We start from the raw sequence: 11,209 nt of genomic DNA, 5'->3' as shown, positions 1-11,209 counted from the left end.
TGTTGTACTTCTATTGCCTCACTATTGCTCCTCCATTGCCACGCTATTTCCCCACTATTGCCCCACCACTGCCCTGCTATTGCCCCTTCATTGCCACCCCATTGTCCTGCTATTGCCCCTCCTTTGCCTCTATTGCCCCACTGTTGTACTTCTATTGCCCCACTATTGCTCCTCCATTGCCACGCTATTTCCCACTATTGCCCCTCCATTGCCCCACCACTGCCCTGCTATTGCCCCTTCATTGCCACCCCATTGTCTCCTCCATTGCCCCACTGTATTTCCCCCCACTATTGCTCCTCCATTGCCCCACCACTGCCCCTCCATTGCCCCACCACTGCCCTGCTATTGCCCCTTCATTGCCACCCCATTGTCCTGCTATTGCCCCTCTTTTGCCCCACTATTGCCCCTTCATCACCCCTTTATTGCCCCTCCATTGCCCCACTACAGATCGGCGCATGCGCGATCGGTCCCCCCCCCCGGAACCTTCCTTCCGCGGAACGCTTGTTCTCGCGTCCGGTGCTCGCCCGGGGTCCGCGGGAGGAGCAGCTCGAAGATGGCGGCGCCCATAGGCGAGGGCTCTCCCGGCCCGGAGCCCGGCGCTGCTCCCTACGGCAACTTCCCCAACTACTCCCGGTTCCACCCGCCCGAGGGCCGCGTCCGCCTCCTGCCCCGCGGCCTCCTGCGGAGCCTCTTCCCCGCGCCCAAGCGCCCGCTGCTGGGGCTCGATGTGGGCTGCAACTCGGGGGTAAGGGGCCGGCGGCGGGCGGGTGGGCCGCGGCCGTGGGGCTGGGGGGAGAGCGGGAAGGGAGGAGCAGCGGCTGCCGTGGTGGGGGGCAGTGGGGCAGAATGTGCCCCTGCGTGGGGTATTGGGGTAGGATATGCCCCTGCTTGGGGTAGGATGTGCCCCAGGGGTATTGGGGTAGGAGGTGCCCCTGCGTGGGGTATTGGGGTAGGATGTGCCCCTGTGTGGGGTATTGGGGTAGGATGTGCCCCTGTGTGGGGTATTGGGGTAGGATGTGCCCCTGCTTGGGGTAGGATGTGCCCCTGCTTGGGGTATTGGGGTAGGATGTGCCCCTGCTTGGGGTCTTGGGGTAGGATGTGCCCCTGTGTGGGGTATTGGGGTAGGAGGTGCCCCTGCTTGGGGTATTGGGGTAGGAGGTGCCCCTGCTTGGGGTATTGGGGTAGGAGGTGCCCCTGCTTGGGGTATTGGGGTAGGAGGTGCCCCTGCGTGGGGTATTGGGGTAGGAGGTGCCCCTGCGTGGGGTATTGGGGTAGGAGGTGCCCCTGCTTGGGGTAGGATGTGCCCCTGCGTGGGGTATTGGGGTAGGATGTGCCCCTGCGTGGGGTATTGGGGTAGGATGTGCCCCTGCGTGGGGTAGTGGGGTAGGATGTGCCCCTGCTTGGGGTAGGATGTGCCCCTGCTTGGGGTAGGATGTGCCTGTGCGTGGGGTATTGGGGTAGGATGTGCCCCTGCGTGGGGTATTGGGGTAGAATGTGCCCTTGCATGGGGACTGTAGCACTAGGACAAGGGGTGATGGCTTCAGACTGAAGCAGGGATGTTCAGGTTGGAGATAAGGGAGAAGCTCTTCCCTGTGAGGGTGCTGAGGCACTGGCACAGGGTGCCCAGAGAAGCTGTGGCTGCCCCATCCATGGCAGTGCTCAAGGCCAGGTTGGACACAGGGGCTTGGAGCAACCTGCTCCAGTGGAGGGGGTCCCTGCCCGTGGCAGGGGGTTGGGACTGGATGAGCTTTGAGGTCCTTTCCACCCCAAACCATTCCATGATCCATGTGTGGGAAGCCTCCTGGCAGGTCTTTGAGGGGAGGCTGAAGGCTGGGATGAGGTGGAGCCGCTTGGGTTCTGCGTTGGTTTAGGAGCTGTGCTGTGGGTCTGGCCTCTTTGCACTGAGGCCCTGCAGTGCTCTGGGCTGCTGCCCTAAGAGCAGACCTGAGGCTGCAGAGCATCCCTGTGTGTTCTGTGGGGTCACATCACTGGTCCACGAGCCACAAGTGGGAGCTGGAGCCCTGGTTCTGCATCAGAGCTGGTAAATCTCCTCCAATCTCACGTCTGAAAGCTCGTTTTCTTTACCTGGTTCTGCTCTTTTGGGCTGGTGGCTTGCCCTCATGGCGCACTTCATTGTGTGGTGATTCCGAGGTGCCTGTGCAGCTCTGGTGCGTGGTGGTTCAGAGGTGCAGCTCTGGTGTGTGGTGGTTCAGAGGTGCAGCTCTGGTGCGTGGTGGTTCAGAGGTGCAGCTCTGGTGTGTGGTGGTTCAGAGGTGCAGCTCTGGTGCGTGGTGGTTCAGAGGTGCAGCTCTGGTGTGTGGTGGTTCAGAGGTGCAGCTCTGGTACGTGGTGGTTCAGAGGTGCAGCTCTGGTGTGTGCTGGTGCAGTGTTGAACTGGGTCTGAAGATACTCTTCCCCCTTATTAGGAGGGAATTAATTTCCTTAATGGAAACTTTATCCATGTGTGAATTTAGTGCCTGAGAAATCCAGATTCATTCAGAATGCTATTGCAGCTTGGCTGGGGACAGGAGCTCTGCTGTTTCCGTGCCTTCCCTCCCTCCCTGAGGCGTCAGCTGAAGGACAAGTGAAGCTCCTATTGCAGGTGAACTTGTAGAACAGGCCAGGGAAAAGTATTCCCAGCCCAGTTCTTTTGGGATGCGGAGGCTTGCCGCTAGAGGATGCTCTCTGCCTGCTCCTTTGGGCCGTGCACTCATTCCTGGTGCCATCCAGGACCTTCCTCAGATCTCCTTTAGCAACAGATGGATCCGCTTTCTGCTCAGTGGGGCTCTCTGTGGAAGGGAATCCAAAGGGAAGCTCTCGTGTGAATTCTCTCATGCTACATCTAATGGGCAGGGGATTTCTTTGATCTTAGCAGCAGCAAATGGCACCTATTACTCTAAATCAGGCATTAGACAGAGCTCTGAGTGTTACCAGGGAGCCCTGAGGCTCTCCTAGGGAAGCCATTGAAACCCCATGCCCTGGATGGGTTTATCCAGCAAGATTCCTGTTTCTAAACCCCTAGTTTTTGGAGCAGAGCCCCAGGTTTGAGGTGCTGCAGGTTTAGTGCCCATCTCTGGTTGCCTTCCTGGTGGTCAGGGCTCTGTGATGCTCTCGGCTGCAGAGAGGGAGCTTGTTGGTGAGTCTGTTTGGAACTTTGAGGGCAAGCTCCTGCCTCGGTGCTGAGAGAGGGATCCTGCGTGCTGGGAACGTGGTAAGGAAGCAGCGTGGGCCCCGTGAACCACTGTTGTTTTCCTTCCTGCAGGAGCTAAGTGTGGCTCTGTACAGGCATCTCCTGGGCCTTCAGGAGAGCAAAGGCAGCCTGGAGGAGTCTGCAGCTGGGAAGGAGCTGAACCTGCTATGCTGTGACATTGACCCTGTGCTGATCGAGAGGGCTCAGCAGAGCAGCCCCTTTCCTGCCTCCATATCCTTTGCCAAGCTGGACATCATGGACTCCAGCACCAGGGACTCATTCCTGAGCTCCTACCTGGCCCGGTTTGACCGCTCCACCTTTGACATTGGTTTTTGCATGTCCGTGACCATGTGGATCCACCTGAATCACGGCGACAGGGGCCTGGTGGAGTTCCTGGCCTTCCTCTCCTCCGTGTGCACGTACCTGCTGATGGAGCCCCAGCCCTGGAAGTGCTACAGGGCAGCCGCCCGGCGCCTGCGCAGGCTGGGCCGCAGCGACTTCGACCACTTCCGAGCCCTTGCCATCAACGGGGACATGGTGGAGAGGATCACCCAGATCCTGACCAAGGACTGCGCCATGGAGCTGGTCTGCTGCTTCGGGAGCACCTCCTGGGACAGAAGCCTCTTGCTTTTTAAATCGAGTGCCTCAGATCCTGAGGGCAGAGGTCCTGGTCTGAAGAAGGAGGCTCTGGAGCAGGAGCAGTGACTGTAAATGTTCTCTCACATGGATGAATTCATAGGCAAGGAGGTGCTTGCTGTTCACAGAGGCAGGTCTAGGACTTCCTTAAATCCCTAATGGACCTGGGGAGAAGAGAGAACATGCCTGGAGCATCTCAGGGAAAGGGAGCATTTCTGTTGCACTGTTTGTTCTGCTTCTTGCCATGTTTCCTGTATAAAACTCTTGGAAAACACATAACCTGGCTCCCCAGCTGGGAACAAGGGAATTGAATCACTTGGGAGGGTCAACAGGATGCCCAGAGTGGTGGTGATGGATGTCCCATCCCTGGAACCATTCCAGGCCAGGTTGGACAGGGCTTGGAGCAAGCTGCTCTAGTGGAAGTTGTCCCTGCCCATGGCAGGGATTTGGAACTGGGAGCTTTAAGGTCCCTCCCATCCCAAACCAGTGGGATTCTACGGTATTGGTCCGGCTGTGGTCAATGCAGCAAAGCAGATTGGGCTTCCCTGGTTGACAGAGTGTGATCTCTCTGTGGAGTGAGGGATTGCTATGGCAGGGCCTGTACTTGTGTGTGTACCACAGTGAGTGCTTTGTGTGTAATAGCCTTGAAATAAAGAACTCAATGTTACTGTAAATCCCGTGTTGGGTTTTTGACCTTTCCTTTTGGTTGCTGGTTTCGGTGCCTGAGCTGTCCCAGGTAACCAGGTTTTATCATTGTGCTGAACTTCCAGGCTCAGATAAAGGCTTTGCTAAGCTCGAGGTTATGTTTGGTGAAGGTTAAAGTTTTACAGCTTCCCCTGGGTTGTGGGTTTGTCTGTTTGCTGTTTCCTTCAGTAGAATCCAGGGAGAAGGAGAACGGGAGCAAAAATCTCTTATTTTAACTTCATTCCCCTTGGGTTAATATCCCTACGGGCTTTATTCATACCCTGGGTTTGTTAGCTCTGCTGGCAAGTGGGAGTCGTGCTCCTACAGTGTTGTCTAAAGAGATTAAAAGCCTCCTTTTAATCTCTTTAACTGTGATGTAGGCTACTGTGTGTAGACTGTGACCCAGGTAATAACCGCTGACTCCTACAGACATCGAGGTTCTGCTGCTTCCCGCTGGGAGGTGGGAGGAAAGCCCAGGAATGTGCGGGTGGAAGTGCTGTGTCATGAGAGCTGGGTGCTGGAGAAGGGCAGGAGAGGGGGAATCTCCTCCAGGAGGAGCTCTTGCCCAGGAGTTTCTCCCTGCAAGGGCAGAGACTTTGGTGGCGTTTCCTTAATGGGACTTCCCTGTTATTTACTCATGATAGTGGAGGAGGAGAAAGCTTTGCTTAAGCACAGTGAGCTCAGGTAAGAGGATGTGTGTTCTGCCTGGCCAGATGACCACTGCTGGCACCCACGGGTAGATGTGGGATGGACTGTGCGTTCAAATGGGGCACAGAAAGGCTTTTAAGGCTCTTCATGCCAATGCAGCTGCCCAATGGTATCCTATATAGGAAGTGTTGAGGAGTCCCACCAGAGCTCCTCTGCTTCTCAGCCACACACCGATGTCTTCCCTGGTGGTGAGGGTTCCTCTTCCAAGCCTGGTGTGACTTCATTATCCCTGTGGGAGCGAGGGGAGAACCATTTGGGCATGGATTTCCCTGTGGATTCCCTTTGGGAGTTAAGCACCTTGTCTGACACTGGTTGTAACCCTTGGGTGAGCTCCAGTCACTTGGGGTGTTGCTCCCAGCAGCTCCCCTTGCCTCACTGCTCTTCCCCGTGCTGTGCAGCTGGTGGCACTGGAGCATCGTGCAACCTCCAGCCTCACCCTTGGGCTGCTGCTCTTGGCTCATGGTAGTTGCTGTTTGCTTTGAACTTTGCTATATTCATAAGCCAGAGCTGGACTTTGCTGCTCAGTGCTGGGGTTTAAAGGCCTCTGTGGGGTTCTCAGTTTCCTCTGGGGATTTCCACACTCGCTTTAGGAGGAGTTGCTGGGAAGGTAACAACACACAAGAGGTGGCCCCTGCGCCCATCTAGAGTGACCTTCCCCTTCAGAGAGACACTGTTCTATGTTCCTCTCACACTGTGGGATGGAGCAGGGTTCTGCTGCTTGTTGAACGATTGTGGGTTGGGTTTTAGTTCTTTTTCCAGCCCTTACACACTGGCCATGTACAGACCTGCAGTGTGTGTGTAAGAGCACGGTGGCTCCTTATCTGCCTCTCCTGTCTGTGCTGTTGAATTGCTCTATCTCTGTGCCCCACTGCCTCAGAAATGGCCCAGCTCCAAAACCAGCTCAGTTTGGCTCTGGCACAGCAGGGGTTTTATTTCTTGTCCTTTGGATGTTGCCCCAAACACAGCTCAAAATAACCTAAGCACAAATCTCCCTGCAGCTCTTGGGTCACTGTAGGGCTCAGATGGAGTCAGGCCCTTTGCAGGCAGGAGAAACCACAATAAACCCCTCTTTCCTTTCCTTTCCAGCTCGCTGCTGCTGCCCTCCAGGAGGCTGTTGGGAGATGAGCTTAGGTGGGAGCCCAGCTCTGTGCACAGTGATGGAGCAGAGGCCGTGGATCTCGGCTGCTTTGCCACGTAAGGCTCTCATCCTTTATTCTCTCTACATTTTGCAGTGTGGCTAAAATGTGCTCCCAGGCCTCCTGAAGGCAGGGCAGAATGAAAGTAAAGCTGAGGGTTAAAGCCAACACTTGTACTCCTTGTTGCTGACAGCACTTTGCAGGCGGTTGGTAACTGCTCATCATGTGGCTGGTGGAATGGAGATGCCCTTTGCTGGCTGAGTGCTGTGGTGGTCACCCTTGTGGAGCTTGGGGCACTTGGATTAAGGGAAGGCCTCTGTACTGACAGTGCTGCTTGCTCATCTCCTGCATGCCCAAGGATGGGGCTGACTTGGGGTGGTTGCTGCTGGTAATGCCAGGGAGACACAACTTCTCTGGGTATGCAGAGAGAAGGCTGTGCTCCCACTGCTCTCCTGAAGCACATGGCATCACACATTATGTGCCGTGCCATTCATGTTGTGTGCTTCCCTGAGCACTGGAGGGTTAGTTCAGAGATCCTCCTTGTTCTTTCCTACCCTTAAAGCTCCATAGCTGTGCTTGCCCACAGGAGCCTAATAAATTCAATGCCTGCACAGGGCACATGTAGCTGAGCAATTCCAAATGGAGCCAGAGTGTTGCAGGGCACTGGTGTCAAGCTGGTGGCCTGTCCCATCCAGCAAGCAAGGATGTCTGTGTGAGTAGAGTTCCCATGCTCTGTGGGTTGGGGTTGCTGCTGGGCTCCTCAGTTCTTCCAGCCATGGAATGAGCTTGATAACCACCCACACTGGGGAGGTTTCTGCTGGGGACTATTAGCTGTGTGTTTGCACAGCACTTTTGAGAGTGAAATCCAGAGCTGAGCTGTATCATCAGCTGTGAGCTGTGCCTCTGCTCATGTAATCACTGCAGCACTTCGGGTAGTAATTAGGTCCCATACCTTCAAAGTGTTCTGACTAACCAAGCCTCACGCCACTGCTGTGTAGCAACTCACAGCTCACTCTGCCCCTTCCCTGCATGGAAAAAGGTGAAGCATCAAGTTGTGTGTAAGCCAGCATCAAAGCTTGGGGGTGAGAACTTGGGAGATTCCAGTTTCCAGATGGTTCTGCAGTTGCTTCTAGCTCTTGTGGGAAGTAAGATTTAGATGGAGTCAATGAGAGCTCCTGGTTTTACTATTCTTTTAAGTTCTTAACTTGAGCTTTTGCTTATTCTTAGAGCCAGTTGCTGCTTCCTGCATTCTTGGGCTGGATGAGTACAAGGGATGCACTCAGTGGGGAAGAGTTTAGTGTGTAAAATTGCTGCTCTTGCACTGCATTTACCACGTTAACGTTGACAGCTGCCTGAGCAATGGCTGCTGTGAGCAGCTCTCCCTACTGGGTGCTTCCCTCTCACACACACAAGCACCGAGAGCCTCACAGACTGCTCATCAGCATTTCTAAAGGGTGACCTGGTCTAAAAATGCTTCAATTCAGCTTTCCCCAGAGCGTGTGACCAGCCCAAGAGTGGAGGAATCAAGCTGAGGAACAGAGAGTTGGCAGCAACGTGTCTGCACCCATAAGCAGCTTCCTCTAGCTGGAACCCAGCAACTTGTCCCTACAGGCTTCTATGGCAGAGGCTGCAGATCTTCGGATTTCCTTTGCTCAGCTGAGGGCAAGTTCCTTCTTGTTCTTCCTGGCACTTTGCTGCCTGTGAATTAAAGGAGACAAGTGAGAGGTGTCCACCCATGGAAACATGGGCAGCTGCTTCTGGCAGTGTGGAGACCTGGGAAAGGAACAGCCACAAACCAAACACCCGAGGTCTGTTTGATCCCAGGGCTCAGCCAGTTCTCTTGCCAAGTCTGGATGCATTCAGTGGGGTGCTGGTGGGAGGAAAGAGCCCTTGTGGCAGAGCTGGGGGGCTCGGTGGGAAAAGTGACCACAGCCCAAGGTGTGAGTCTGAGTTTCACTGTGCACAAGTGCTGAAGGCTGGGCCTGTTTGGCTTTGGAAGTGAGGAGTCAGGGGAGGTCAGAGGGGATCAAAAGAATGAGCTGTTCCCTTCCTTACGTTGGTTATGGAAGTGGAGGCAGCTCAGCCGTGTACACTGAGGTTTGCTGGCTGGGGGGGAATGGTCTCTTCAGGTCTCTCTGGACCTAGTGGAGAAGCTGCGAGACAGACAAGCAGTGTGTAGGGAGTCTGTCCTGCCATTGCATTCCCTCTTTGGTCTTCAGGGTTTTGTTGCAGGCACCTCAGTTTTCCCATCAGATCCACTTGTGTTACCCTGGTGGTTTCCCACAGGCCCTGGAGCAGGAATCCCTTGGAGCGCTATGGGCAGAAGCTTTGCCACTGGTTCTCTTATCGATCAGGCTGAGTTTCTTGCCTTTCATTATGTGGGGCTGTCCCTTGGGGCTGGGCCACCCATTAGGTTTGGACTCCAAAGGGGTCTCCAGTTTGATGAGGATGGCTTGGGGTCATTCCCTGGGGCTGGGATATGCTCAGAACACTCTGACAGAACTGGGGGTGCTTCCTCATGTCTGAAAGACCTTTGCTGGAGGTTGGAAGTGTGGGTTCCTATCTCAGGCTGCAGACCCTGGCCAAGCTGCTCCCTTCCTTGGGCCTCTCATCTTGCTCTATGGGAAGCACAACCTGCCTTGGGGGGATAAGTACTGGGGTTATCACAGCCTTGAACACAGAATGCTGTGCAGACCTGCTCTGTTGGGCCCAGACACACACAGAGCTCAGCCAGTTGTAGGTCTGCCTTATGAAATGCTTATCAGCTGCCTGGAGTTTTAGTCCCAACCTTAAACACAACTGATCCATGGATCCTCAGCAGAGTGGCTTGACTCTGAGCTCTGCCTTTCTTCTGAGTGAGAATGTTTTAAGAGGTGGTAAAGCTTTCTAGCCTCATTCACTGTAGCGTGGGGCCCTTGCAGTGAAGCGGGGGGGGGAAGGAGGGATCTCACCCATAGCAGAAGGCACTTTAGATAAGTGCCTTTGTAACTGATTAAACCCCCCTTCATCTAAGGCCAAAGATTACACAGGCGCTGCAGATGCTCTGCTCTGTTTCCTGGTGTGGGGTGCTTCACGATTCCGTAATGGTTACTTCTGCTTTATTGCTGCATTAGCAATCTATGAGTCTTCCACGTGAGTGACAAGGATTTAGTTGGAGCTTAGTGTGAGGGTGGTGTCCCTCCTTGGCCTCCTCGCTTCCCCTCCACCACTGGGGTCAACCCAGCGGCTCCCAAGCCCGTGAAGCACACAGAAGCTGCTGAAGTGCAGGTTTGTTGCCCCAGCAGCTCCAAGCCAGGAGCAGTCGTGCTGCAACAGGCCCCCTGCGAGAGAACAAGCTGCAAGGCTGACGCATCAAAAGAGAAGGGCAGCTCCGTGGGGTTCTCTGCCAGATCAAAAGGCAGCAGTAAGCAGGGCGGCTCCTCTCCTGCCTGGCCCTTGGGACTGCTCATCTCTTGCTCTTTACGTGTCCCTTTAATCTCAGCTCCCTCCTAGATCACTGCTTCAAGCATGTGAGGTGGTGGTGGTGGGAAAAGCTCATCTCCAAAGTGGCTTCCGTGCAGGAAGAGCTCCTCAGGTGCATGTGGTGAAGGAGAGAGTGAAGGTTTTAGGACAAACCCTCCTCACACAGCAGCACCTTTGTGTCCCATCAGAGCTGGTGACCCAGCAGGAGCAGAGATGGGTGCAGGGGATGGGAGCTGCCCTGTGTGGGTCTGGTGTCAATCTCTACCTAGAGACCATCAGTTCCCTTCTGCAGCTGCAGTGCCTCGATGGTGCCAGGGCAGGAGGGCTCTCCTGTGGGGCTCCGTTTGCTGCAGTGCATGGAGGCAGTGAGTTAGTAGGCCAGCATCCTCAGGTTGTGAGGGCTGTTCAGGAATGTTGGAGGCTGTTATCCAGGCTCTTGGCTTCCCTGGGACTGCTTAGCTGCTGTAACCACTGCATTCTCCACCTGGACGTTCCCAGCCTGGCCAGTGTTGACTCCTGTTGTCCAGGGAGGCTAAGTAGGGCAGATGCTGCATTATTCATTGTCCTGCAGTGCATTCCTTACTGACTCAGGTTAAGCTTTAAATCCCCATCTTAACCATGCCTTACAGAGGCGGTGTTTGGCCTCCCTCAGAACAGCCACAGCTGATGCTTGGCAACTGTGTTGGGTTTGCCCTGCTCCCTTCCAAGCCCCCTGCACATCACCTTTGTGGGCAGCTCTGTCCTTGGATCAGGGCAGCCACTGTGACCTGGGAAAACAGCTTTCCCACCTTACCTCAACCAACCCGAGAGACTTCCCTCCTTCCCTCACATCTTGTGCAGTGCTCAGGGCAAGCACTGACTGCATGGAGAAGCCATAAAGGAGCAGAGGTGTTGAACCTGAGAGCATGGGCATGTGGAGTCAAGCGTTTGGCCTTGAGTGGAAAAGATGCTGTCTGGAAGGCTCTGGCTCAGTGAGAGGGGACAGGGACCTCACAGGGGCCTTCTAGCTGCTTTGGAGAGGAGGAGGAAGGAAAGGGGAGTAACTGGGCATGGGACTTGGGAATCAAATTAGATATTCCTGGGATACCTTTGTATTTATGAGCTCTTCCCCCTGAGGATTGTACCATTGATGCTGGAAGCAGGAATCTCATCTGACCTTGAATGGCATCACTGCAGAACTGATTCTGGGGGGGTTCCCAAGGCATTTACCTGAGCTGGAGACTAAAGCAAAAGAACAACCTGGCCTGTGCTGGGCCTTTCTGTGCCTGGTGCAGGTTTCCCAGGTGAGCAGTGAGTGTCCCAAACACGGCTCCTTGCCTTGGGGGGAGGCGGAGGGCAGGAGCTGCTCTGCTGCTCCCTGTTCTCTCTTGATCTGCGTTTCTGGCTGCTGCTG

At 55.0% G+C, this 11,209-nt stretch overlaps 1 protein-coding gene and 1 long non-coding RNA gene across 2 annotated transcripts; both read left to right on the top strand.

Annotated features, from left to right (window-relative positions):
- Nucleotides 1-548: 548 nt before the first annotated feature.
- On the top strand, nucleotides 549-3,991 carry BCDIN3D (BCDIN3 domain containing RNA methyltransferase). Its single transcript, XM_062629139.1, has 2 exons — nucleotides 549-745; nucleotides 3,263-3,991. Exons 1-2 carry the CDS (start codon nucleotides 554-556, stop codon nucleotides 3,893-3,895), a joined length of 825 nt encoding a protein of 274 aa, XP_062485123.1. The 5' UTR covers nucleotides 549-553; the 3' UTR covers nucleotides 3,896-3,991.
- A 1,536-nt stretch (nucleotides 3,992-5,527) lies between these two features.
- LOC134168974 (uncharacterized) lies at nucleotides 5,528-8,883 on the top strand. Its single transcript, XR_009966713.1, has 3 exons — nucleotides 5,528-5,825; nucleotides 6,305-6,412; nucleotides 7,839-8,883. It is a non-coding gene; the product is annotated as an uncharacterized LOC134168974 (long non-coding RNA).
- The last annotated feature ends 2,326 nt before the right edge of the window (nucleotides 8,884-11,209 follow it).

The sequence above is a fragment of the Pezoporus occidentalis genome, unplaced genomic scaffold (genome assembly GCF_034315485.1).
Source record: "Pezoporus occidentalis ecotype Australia unplaced genomic scaffold, CSIRO_AGI_Poc_V1 ctg329, whole genome shotgun sequence".
Lineage (NCBI taxonomy): Eukaryota > Metazoa > Chordata > Aves > Psittaciformes > Psittacidae > Pezoporus > Pezoporus occidentalis.
This window is presented reverse-complemented; position numbering and strand designations above follow the sequence as displayed.

Coding starts and splice junctions, on each gene's coding strand:
- BCDIN3D (XM_062629139.1), top strand. CDS start 554: ATGGCGGCGCCCATAGGCGAGGGCTCTCCCGGCCCGGAGCCCGGCGCT. Junction 746..3,262: donor ATGTGGGCTGCAACTCGGGG/GTAAGGGGCCGG, acceptor TCCTTCCTGCAG/GAGCTAAGTGTGGCTCTGTA.